The following is an 11,779-nucleotide window of genomic DNA, read 5'->3' as shown; positions in this document are numbered from 1 at the left end:
AGTGAAAGCAAGGGCATTCATTAGGGAAGGATGTGAGGAAGGAGGGGTGGGTCATGTGAAGACTACTTAGCCGAAGACACCAATTGAGATAAGTCTTAAGTGTTGATGTGGTGTGTGTGTGTGTGTGTGTGTGTGTGTGTGTGTGTGTGTGTGTGTGTGTGTGTGTGTGTGTGTGTGTGTGTGTGTGTGTGTGTGTGTGTGTGTGTGTGTGTGTGTGTGTGTGTGTGTGTGTGTGTGTGTGTGTGTGTGTGTGTGTGTGTGTGTGAGCGCACGCGAGAGAGAGAGAGAGAGAGAGAGAGATGGGGTGTGTGAGAGAGGGTGTGGGGTCAATCAAAGTATAAATATAATTTAGACAATTGCAACGTTGAAGGTAGGTGTGCATGATAATAGTCTATGTTATGTGGGACATGTGTCCTGCTCTGTGGCTTGAATTTGTGAACTCTGCGACCGTGAGATACGTATCGGTCTCGGAGATACAGAGGTCCCGGTTACCTCAAAGGAGCGCATCTCCGTTTCACTCATGTATTTTTAGAGGCACTTCGCAGACGGCGGAATTCATTCAATTGTCTTGTTGTTTAACATAGACAACTTCATCAACATTTTCTTAACATCCAGCCAGCTGCACGATCAAATTTGAGGGAAAAAATCGAATTGATCAAAAGCTGCTACAAATTTCGGGTTATACCTCCCGGTATCGACAATAAATGTTCATTAGACCTTCATTTGATTTATTCAATGGAAATGTTAATTAACGTTGGTTGACGTCGTTATCAAATACCAACAACAATTGTATGCTGATATGCTGATGGTTGGATTCTTACCTCTTGACTGCTGCCACTGGCTGGTGTTTTGTCACTCAACGAAATGTAACAGGCGCATCCGGCGTCTCCACACACACACACACACACACACACACACACACACACACACACACACACACACACACACACACACACACACACACACACACACACACACACATACACACATGCCCTAGTACATAATTCATCTTCACGGGACCCCGTCCTATCTGTCGTCTATAACCAGCCGTCATCGTGACAAAATCACCCCACCCCACCCCACCCCAATCCCCCAGAGATTGTTCCCGTTTCACCAGAGCCCCGCAGTGCAAACTGCAAGGAGCGCAGCATAGACACTATTTATTTATACCCTCCCCGGGTAGAGAGTGGGGGCAGTGCAATGGAACGGCTTCCAAACTGGATCCCCGTCACCTGTTCACCTTGCTCACCAGTAGCGTCGACACACACACGCACACGCACACACGTTTTCGAAGTGGTCAGCTGTGGTCTAGGCATATTGGGCCTCTAGATGCAATATTTGTAAAACAGAGATAGGCTACTTTGTTAAATGGACACTATCCCATTCCATCCTACATTCAGAACATTGTGGGCTATTACTAGTTTGAAACCCGCTGACATATCAAGCAGAAAAGGTCCCCTTCATAATCGGAGTATTGTCATAACTACCCCATAGAATAATGATAATGATTATTATTATGAACGACCCGAGTGTGACTTTAAGACCGAGTTTAGCGCTTCCCGGTTGGTGTGTAACCCGAGCCAAGGGTAGCGACAGCTGGAGGAGCGAGACGACGAGCCATTCGGAAATAACCTCTCGCTTTCTCTTTCTTTGAATTTGTACTTCACTCAAATCTGGAACTGTGCGTAAAGAGCAATGAACTTTGCGATGGCAAGGCACTCCTTTTGGACGTGTTTGATTGCAACTGCAGGCCTACTCTGGGGTGTGACAATACCAGGTAAGTGCGTATATTGATTATTTCTTCTCATGGCCAGGATCAAGGCTCTTGGCAATGGCACCTCTCGGTGTTTTGACTATTAATTCCGGTCTCCATGCCAAATGAGTCTGCGACTGTTGTTTTGGTGTTTCTATGGGCTTGTTATTATTGTTCCTGTGAGGCAGATGTCATGTTCATGTTTTTATAGGCGCTGTAAAATACTTTCACAAACATTGTTACAACTTTTGGTGTTAGGGTTGACATGCCTAAATGTCAAACATGTTAATTGAAAAGGGTTCAATGGGTGATTTTAGCAAAGCAATCGGTCACTGACCATTTAAGGTCATTTGGCACTTTAAGTGTTTATGGGTCGTTTGAAATGGTAAGTGTTATGTGTTGCAGTCCCTATGGGTTTTACTCCACCCATATCTCATCATATATTGCCATGGCACTCTGCTCTGTCCTCTTGCTCACTCACTCACTCACTCACTCACTCACTCACTCACTCACTCACTCACTCACTCTCTCTCCCTCTCCTCTCTCTCTCTCTCTCTCTCTCTCTCTCTCTCTCTCTCTCTCTCTCTCTCTCTCACACACACTGCCTTGTGCAGTGAGTTGTAATGAGGAGTCTAAGCTGATTGGGGATCTGTTCAGAGGCTACAACAAGAACATCCGTCCAGCGGCGCACCCCACTGACAAGGTGGAGGTGCAGGTCAAGCTGATCCTCACCAACCTCATCTCCTTGGTGAGAGACAGACCACACCTGATGCAGTATAACGCCAACAACACATAGTACACACACACACATTACACACATTATGCATCTCAATAAGAATTTCATTGTACCAAGCATTTCATTGTCCTGCTTACCTTGTGTATCCTGTGCATCAGAGGAGGCTGGTGGAAGGAGCTATAGGAGGGGCACATTGTAAAGGCTAGAATGGAATAAATGGAACACATCAAACATATGGAAAGCACATGTTTGACTCTGTTCCATTTATTCCATTCCAGCCATTACGATGAGCCTGTCCTCCTATAGCTCCTTCCAACAGCCTCCTCTGCTGTGCATATGCAAATAAACTTGACTTGACTTACTGCTGCAACATAACAATGCCATATAACAACACACAACACATACCAAACATATTACACACACATATTACACACCTGCTGCAACCCAACAACATTCCATACACATTGCCAAACAGTCCTGTGCTTCAACCATGCGAGCTGTGGTGATCACGAAATTTCCTCAGCCAGTGATTGTCAAGCAAATAACTGTCGGTCTCATGGTAATTGACCTTGAATTAACAAACACACATTTAGTATCTCCTGGCTTCCACACACAAACCGTCTAATAAATCCATGTAATATAGCCTACACCTTCACAATAAATCATTTCATTTTTTATTTTAGACAGGTCTACAGAAGCATGATATGAAGAAAATGTAGTCTATTTCAGAGGAAAAGAATAGCATACTCTGAGTTGTCCTTATGTTATGTCCTGATCTGGCTATGCCATATGGCTGTGGGTTACACTAGTTCATTTAGCAGACAAGATTTGCCTAGAATTCTGTGGCATTATTTTATAGTATGAAGAATACAATTGAACAAAGCTGAATAAAATAGAAAGGACATTTTCTCCAAACTATTTGAGGGAGTGTACTCACGCGGCTATTCTGTGCTGAGCGGTAAACAAAAAAATAGGTACTCCTATATGCTTAATTTAGAGTTATTCATGTAACTTTAGTTGTTCTACAAACACTGGTCTATATGTTTTGATTTTTAATTCATTGTAAGGCTGCATGATGTGACTCTAATGATATTTTGAAAAGATCTTAGTCCTGTATTGACGCTTTGCCTGTTTGATGGTTCGTCGGAGGTTATAGCGGGATTTCTTATAAGCGCCCGGGTTAGAGTCTCGCTCCTTGAAAGCGGCAGCTCTACCCTTTAGCTCAGTGTGGATCTTGCCTGTAATCCATGGCTTCTGGTTGGGGTATGTACTGATCACTGTGGGGATGACGTCATCGATGCACTTATTGATGAAGCCAGTGACTGATGTGGTGTACTCCTCAATTCCATCTGAAAAAATACCGGGACATATTCCAGTCTGTGCTAGCATCTGCTTCCTCTGATCGCTTTTTTACTGACCGAGTCACTCGTGCTTCCTGTTTTAATTTTTGCTTGTAAGCAGGAATCAGGAGGAGAGAATTATGGTCAGATTTGCCAAATGGAGTTCGAGGAAGAGCTTTGTACGCATCTCTGTATGTGGAGTAAAGGTGGTCTAGAGTTTTTTCCCCTATGGTTGCACATTTAACGTGTTGATATAAATGAGGTAAAACGGGTTTTAAGTTTCCCTACATTAAAGTCCCCGGCCACTTTAATGCAGCTGTATGTTATTCATGTCGTCGTTCAGCCACGGCTTGGTGAAACATAAGATATTACCGTTTTTAATGTCCTTTTGGTAGGATATCTGTCCTTTTAGTTCGTCCAATTTATTTTCCAGCGATTGTACGTTGGCCAGTAGTATGGATGGCAAGGGCAGATTAGCCACTCGTTGCCGGATCCTCACAAGGCACCCGATCTTTTTCCGCGATATCTTTTCAGTCTCTTTCTCCTCCGAATGACGGGGATGAGGGCCTGTTCGGGTGTCTGGAGTAAATCCCTTTCATCTGATTAATTAAAGAGAAATTCTTCATACAGTTCAAGGTGAGTAATCGCTGTTCTGATTTCCAGAGTCTCTTTTCGGTCATAACAGACGGTAGCAGCAGCATTATGTACAAATAAATGACAAAAAATGTGAAAAACGAACAGAAAAGCACGGTTGGTTAAGAGCCCACGAAATAGCAGCTATCCTCCCCGGCGCCATCTGTAGTTGGAAAGTTGAGAAATAAATATGGTAGGCCCAGCCTATAGAAAGCTGATGGCATCCTTTTTATTAGTGGTCATCACTGTGTTTTCTCCTGCAATTGCATAGCCTATATAAATGTTGCGCAACATGAGCTCATGGGCTCTCATGACGTGTTTGATTATATTTTTGAATACATTTGAATGGATGTCAGAGTGATTAGAGGGACAATAGAGTGCTGAGTTCCAGGCATTTAGTAAGTTAGGTAGGCTACTAATGACCATCAGCAGCATCAGAGTTTGGAGAAGCCTAATTACCATGACTAAACGGTAATGTGGAATTTGACTGCCTTCATGACTTGTGACCGCTGGTATGGTGGCAACAGTGTGGCCGCAACAGCCCTAGGTGCACTACAATACTATCACATATCAAACTGTCCAGCATAATCCCATAGAGTTGCCACAGTTACCAACTACCCTTTCACAATCTCACTGTACCTCCACATGTATTCCTGTAAGGTTATGTAGGCTACCCAATTAAAGTAGACAAATGTCTGCATCAGACCATTATATATGTCCTCTGTTACAGAACGAAAAGGAAGAGACTCTCACGACTAATGTCTGGATTGAGATCGTGAGTGTTTCTCTCATTGTAAACCCATTTTTTTTGTTGATATTGTATCTTCTCAATTAGTTTAACATGTGTTTCCTGCATACGTCTTTGACTAGATTATTTCTGTTTTTTTATTTTCTCCTACTTTTACCTGATTTCTAGCGGTGTGTCTTTATTTCCCTCTGATCCTCTCACGCTCCCTACTCTGCCTACACCCTTTGCTCCCTCCCACAGCAATGGAATGATATTCGCCTGGCCTGGAACACCTCTGAGTATTTTGGCATCGAGGTTATCCGTGTGCCTTACAACACAGTGTGGCTTCCTGACATTGTCCTTGAGAACAAGTGAGTCAGTAGAGGAGGGCTTTCAACTTCTTTTTCCTTTGGCTTTTTTCCTCATTCTGATTTCCCCCCTTCTGTGGCACTGCTATGTTTTGACCAATAGACTCTTGAACTCTTTTCATCGCCCTCTCTACCCTTTCCTTCCACCTCCTCTTTTCCCCTCCTTTGTTCCCTCCCCTTTCTCCCTCCTCCTCTGCAGCATTGATGGCAAGTTTGACGTGGCCTACTATGCCAATGTGTTAATCTACTCCAGTGGCTACATGTACTGGCTGCCTCCAGCTATCTACCGCAGCACATGTGCCATAGAAATCACCTACTTCCCCTTTGACTACCAGAACTGCACTTTAGTCTTTAGGTCCCAGACTTACAGTGCAAATGAGTTGGAAATCATGCTGGCTGTTGACACGGAGACTGAACAGCCCATTGAGTGGGTGGACATTGATCCTGAGGCCTTCACTGGTATACACACACTAATGTTGCAATGTTTTGTTTTTATGGATTTGAATCAATTCTATTTCAAAACCTACTACCCCACCTTGATAGTTTCCCACTACTACTCTGGTCCTGCATGTGTGACCAAAATACAGTATATGAAACTTTGTAATTCCTCAAAATCAATCTGTAGGCCTACACCTATCTGCAAACAACTGACACAACCCGTCAACTGGTCCAATCCTAATGAAATGGTTTCTACTCATCCCAGTGTCTTTGTTTCCAACCTGTTAGAGAATGGTGAGTGGGCCATAAAGCACCGGCCAGCCAGGAAGCTGATCAACTCACGCTACACTCCTGATGACCTGGAGTACCAGGAGATCTCCTTCAACCTGGTCATCCAGAGGAAACCTCTGTTCTACATCATCAACATCATTCTGCCCTGCTCACTTATCTCCTCCTTGGTCGTCCTGGCCTACTTCCTACCTGCACAGGGTCAGTGGCAACGTTGCTGCTGATTGGTCAGTGGTATAAGGGTGTAACTTAGGGTTAGTGAAACAGGAAGATGATGCAGTATGCCATCCCCAACTGAAGTTAGCAGTTGTCCGCTAGTGTTACTAGTGTTGCTTTGTATATTGACTATTATTTCAAATGATTTATATTTAAGAAATGCTCCAACAATAATGGTTTTGAGTTTCAAACTAGAGAATGCACTGTATGTTGTTGGACTTTAGTTGGACTCGGTTAGCCTGTGCGATAGAACGTCAATAGTTTTCTGCATCCCAACTAAAGCACTTGGAAGCATTTGGAAACACTAGAGCACTCTCATGTTATGTCTGGAATTGCTAGAGTACAGTATAATATGTCTGTTGTCATCTATGAGGATGATGATGGTAAAAGCACTGCACTCCTTTCTGTACCCCTCTGACTCTCCATTGTCCCCTTCACAGCTGGGGGACAGAAGTTGACTGTGTCCATCTCTGTCCTGCTGGCTCAGACTGTCTTCCTCTTTCTTATTGCTCAGAAGGTCCCTGAGACATCTCTCAACGTCCCTCTCATTGGCAAGTGAGTAAGAATTTCTCCAGTCTCTTGCTTACTGCCTTCCTCCATATACAGTATTTCTGTAACACCAGAAGAGAGCTCAATTCCCTCTCCATCCACATCTGTCTGTTCTTCTCTTCCCAGGTACCTGATCTTTGTCATGTCTGTGACAACGCTCATCGCCACCAACCAAATCGTGGTGCTCAACATCTCCCTCCGCAGTCCCAACACCCACACCATGTCTCACACTATCAAACACGTATGTATACAGTAACTGTGTAATAACATGGTAAGTTGAAATCAAAACCAAAGTCAAGGCTCCTGTAACACTGGCCCAAACAGACATAGAATGGACAAAGTAAATGTCGTCTGTATTAAGAAACAATACGATATGATAAAATGCTAATTTATCAGAACGAATATTCAACTTTTTTCTTGCCAAACTAATACCTGTTCCACCGTTCCTCTCCTCTGTTCAGGTCTTCCTGGAGCTTGTCCCCCGATTCCTGGGTATGGACCCTCTGGTGGATGATGGAGAGGCGGAGGCGGAGGTGAATGGAGTGAGGGAGCGACGGCGTAGCTCGTTCGGCCTGATGCAGAGAGCGGAGGAGTATGTGCTAAAACAACCACGCAGCGAGATGATGTTTGACAAACAGAGAGAGAGGCATGGCCTCACACGATCCGTTGGTAAGATTAAGGAAAGAGATACTGGTAGGGAGTGAAGGGTAGCTCATGGGGGAATGTTTATTTGAGGCGACAGTACAGAATGTCACCTTTTATTTCAGGGTATTTTCATACATGCTGTATCTGTTGTACCATTTAGAAATGAACACATTTTATGTATCTAGTCATCCCATCTGAAGGTGTCATAACTATTTGGAAAAATGCACTTATAGTGTATTAATTAAAGTAGTAAAAAGTGTAGTATTTGGTCCCATATCCCTAGCATGCAATGACTACATCAAGCATGTGACTCTACAAACTTGCTGCATGTATTTGCAGTTTATTTTGTTTTTGGATTATGTTGAATTGTGAATAATGATGAGTGAGTAAATTACAGAAGCATAAATATCACCCCCATCACCCCCCCCCCCCCCCCCGAAAATGCTAACCTCCCCTGTTATTGGTTATGGTGAGAGGTTAGCATGTTTTAGGCTATGATCTTTGTGCATCTGTAAATTCTTCACATGTATCATTATTCACGATTCATTAATGATTCTCTGTAATCAAGGTAGGACCCACAGTATTCTAAATGTGTTTAGAAACACATTATATTCTTATTTACAATAAAAGTGACTCCACAATAACACAATGCATTATATACCATTAATTTATATTGGGCACAAGATAATTCTAAACAGAAACTAAAAAATTTGCAAAGGCATCCAACAGGTTTGTAGAGTGACAAACGTGATGTAGTCATTGTGTGCTAGGAATATGAGAACAAATACTAAACCTTTGACTACATTAATACACTATAAATTAATTTGTCCAAATATGACACCTTCAAATTGGGGGACTAAATACGTAAAGTGCTTTAATTTCTAAACGGTAAAACAGATATGTATGAAAATACCCTCAAATAATCGCCTCATATTAAACATTTGATCTCAAATCCAAAATTATGGAGTATAGAACGAAATGAAACGTTTTAGCCTCACTGTCCAAATAAATATGGAGTGGAATGTATGTGCATTATCCAGCAAGCCACTTTTCTGAATAGATGTGTCTGGCTCAATTTGAATTGGTTTTAAAAAGCATTTTGGTTGTATTTTCTATTATAAATATGTATCACAATCAATGGGAAAAGGAGAGGGGATAAAGATTAGCACTGTGGTCCATCATCAGCGTACCTTTAGGTAATTGTATGTGTCTCTGCTACACTAGTGGATGATATTGATGTGTCTCTGCTACCCTCTAGTGGATGGTATTGATGTGTCTCTGCTACCCTCTTAGTGGATGATATTGATGTGTCTCTGCTACACTAGTGGATGATATTGATGTGTCTCTGCTACCCTCTAGTGGATGATATTGATGTGTCTCTGCTACACTAGTGGATGGTATTGATGTGTCTCTGCTACCCTCTAGTGGATGATATTGATGCGTCTCTGCTACCCTCTAGTGGATGGTATTGATGTGTCACTGCTACCCTCTAGTGGATGGTATTGATGTGTCTCTGCTACCCTCTAGTGGATGGTATTGATGTGTCTCTGCTACTCTCTAGTGGATGGGATTGATGTGAGCACCACAGCCAGCCTGTACAAGAGCCTCGCCCAAGCTGCTCCTGAAATCAAGGAATGTGTGGATGCTTGTAACTTTATCACTGAGAGCACAAAGCAAGCAAATGACATTGGATCAGTAAGTATTGCTTTTACTCTGGGGATCAGGGGTCAATTTCATCTGAATTCAGCCAGTGCAAGGCCGTGTTCACAAAGAGTGCTAATCCAGATTTATTTGTGATAAAATAAATAATTATGATTAAAAGGCCTACTCTGAGACACTTTGTGAATACTGGCCCACGATGAGCTGAGAGTTGAGAAATCCTGATAGAACTTTGTGGGTTATTATCTCCCCACTTCTACCCCATTTCCATAGGAAATGGAGAGCTGGGTATTGATTGGGAAGATGATTGACAAGGTTTGTTTCTGGGTGGCCATGGCTCTCTTCTCCATCGGAACGGTCGCCATCTTCCTCACGGGACATTTCAACTCTGTCCCAGATTTTCCATTCCCTGGGGAAAACAAACGATACCTCCCCAGTTAGGGTGGCAAGGCCACCCCCCCTTAACCTGGTCACAGGTTATAGGACACATCATCATCGTCTTCATATCATTGAGAACTAAGATTTATTCACTTCTTACTCTTACTTACTTATTTGTCTTTTTAGCAGTAGATGACTGAAAATGGTATCGTCTTGATATGATGTAATCCTTTTTGATAAATATTTCATACTGTGTTTTGAGTTTTAGCTGAACCATTTCTTGTTATGTGTGATTTACATGTGTGCATTTTATTTTTTATAAGGGCCGTGACATGAAAGTGCCAAAAACCTCGAACAGTTAGTGTCAAAGCAGTTGTGAAATTAATTCAACAAGTCTGCTGTGGGCTTTTGTGGGCTTTGTTATGACGAATTGAGGCGGTTCTGAGTGCAAAAAGGGGGGTGTTCAACTCAATATTAGGAAAGTCTTCCTAATGTTTGGTATACTCAGTGTATATGTGACACGGGTCTTTACTGATGGATACAATGCAATGTAAGAATACCATATACTGTAAGAATATTTGATTTAACTAGTTACTTTCATTTACACACAGTACATTTACATGGTTAAGTGAATTGTTCTGTTTAATATCTAAGAATGACACAATGACACAGAGACTTAATTAAAAGTTAGAAACAGAGGCCTTGCCTTCCTTTCTGTCCAATTTGTGCCTCATTTATAAAATGTTATGTAAATATACCATTTATTTTTTGTATACAATTACAATCCTACACAATTAAAACCCCTGTGCTTCTAATGTTAGCATACACAAATCAAATCTATGTAATCATCATGAACAACAATGCATATAATAATTTCTGTATTTTTAAATGTATTTTTATGTTTTAATTTGAACCTTTATTTAACTGAGCATTCGAATAGGCATGTCAGTTAAGAACAAATTCTTATATACAATGACGGCCTACACCGGCCAAACCCAGACAACGCTGGGCCAATTGTGTGCCACTTTATGGGACTCCCAAACCCAGACAACGCTGGGCCAATTGTGTGCCACTTTATGGGACTCCCAATGACGGCCTACACCGGCCAAACCCAGACAACGCTGGGCAAATTGTGTGCCACTTTATGGGACTCCCAATGACGGCCTACACGCTGGGCCAAACCCAGACAACGCTGGGCCAAACCCAGACAACGCTGGGCCAATTGTGTGCCACTTTATGGGACTCCCAAGGACGGCCTACACCGGCCAAACACAGACAACGCTGGGCAACGCTGGGCCAATTGTGTGCCACTTTATGGGACTCCCAATGACGGCCTACACCGGCCAAACCCAGACAACGCTGGGCCAATTGTGTGCCACTTTATGGGACTCCCAATGACGGCCTACACCGGCCAAACCCAGACAACGCTGGGCCAATTGTGTGCCACTTTATGGGACTCCCAATGACGGCCTACACCGGCCAAACCCAGACAACGCTGGGCCAATTGTGTGCCACTTTATGGGACTCCCAATGACGGCCAAACACAACGCTGGGCCAAACCCAGACAACGCTGGGCCAATTGTGTGCCACTTTATGGGACTCCCAATGACGGCCTTAAACCCAGACAACGCTGGGACTTTATGGGACTCCCAATGACGGCCTACACCGGCCAAACCCAGACAACGCTGGGCCAATTGTGTGCCACTTTATGGGACTCCCAATGACGGCCTACACCGGCCAAACCCAGACAACGCTGGGCCAATTGTGTGCCACTTTATGGGACTCCCAATGACGGCCTACACCGGCCAAACCCAGACAACGCTGGGCCAATTGTGTGCCACTTTATGGGACTCCCAATCACGGCCGGTTGTGATACAGCCTGGTTTAACATTATGGACATTGAATATATTGAGTTTTAGTATTAAGAGGATGTGTTGGATGGTACATAGTGTCAGTAAAAACTTTTGAGATTCAAACCATTACTTAAAAGTACTGTGTTGTACTTGTTTTAGACAACAACAAATACTGTATAATGAGTGTTATTATTAT

General features: G+C 43.0%; 1 protein-coding gene across 1 annotated transcript; it reads left to right on the top strand.

Annotated features, from left to right (window-relative positions):
• The first annotated feature begins 1,245 nt into the window (after positions 1-1,245).
• Positions 1,246-10,429, top strand: LOC115105625 (acetylcholine receptor subunit gamma-like). Its single transcript, XM_029627857.2, has 11 exons — positions 1,246-1,777; positions 2,368-2,501; positions 5,193-5,237; positions 5,451-5,560; positions 5,757-6,016; positions 6,284-6,484; positions 6,940-7,054; positions 7,175-7,289; positions 7,510-7,717; positions 9,255-9,388; positions 9,626-10,429. The coding sequence occupies exons 1-11, from the start codon at positions 1,696-1,698 to the stop codon at positions 9,791-9,793; spliced, it is 1,572 nt and encodes a 523-aa protein (XP_029483717.1). The 5' UTR covers positions 1,246-1,695; the 3' UTR covers positions 9,794-10,429.
• Positions 10,430-11,779: the final 1,350 nt, after the last annotated feature.

Source organism: Oncorhynchus nerka, linkage group LG22 (assembly GCF_034236695.1).
Source record: "Oncorhynchus nerka isolate Pitt River linkage group LG22, Oner_Uvic_2.0, whole genome shotgun sequence".
In the NCBI taxonomy this organism is placed as follows: domain Eukaryota; kingdom Metazoa; phylum Chordata; class Actinopteri; order Salmoniformes; family Salmonidae; genus Oncorhynchus; species Oncorhynchus nerka.
The sequence above is the reverse complement of the archived record's forward strand: the minus strand, read 5'-3'. Positions and strand labels throughout refer to the sequence as shown.

Excerpts from the sequence above, each read along its gene's own strand:
- LOC115105625 (XM_029627857.2), top strand. The coding sequence starts at position 1,696 with ATGAACTTTGCGATGGCAAGGCACTCCTTTTGGACGTGTTTGATTGCA. Across the intron at positions 6,485-6,939 it reads CTACTTCCTACCTGCACAGG|CTGGGGGACAGAAGTTGACT; the intron begins GTCAGTGGCAAC and ends TCCCCTTCACAG. Across the intron at positions 9,389-9,625 it reads AAGCAAATGACATTGGATCA|GAAATGGAGAGCTGGGTATT; the intron begins GTAAGTATTGCT and ends CCATTTCCATAG.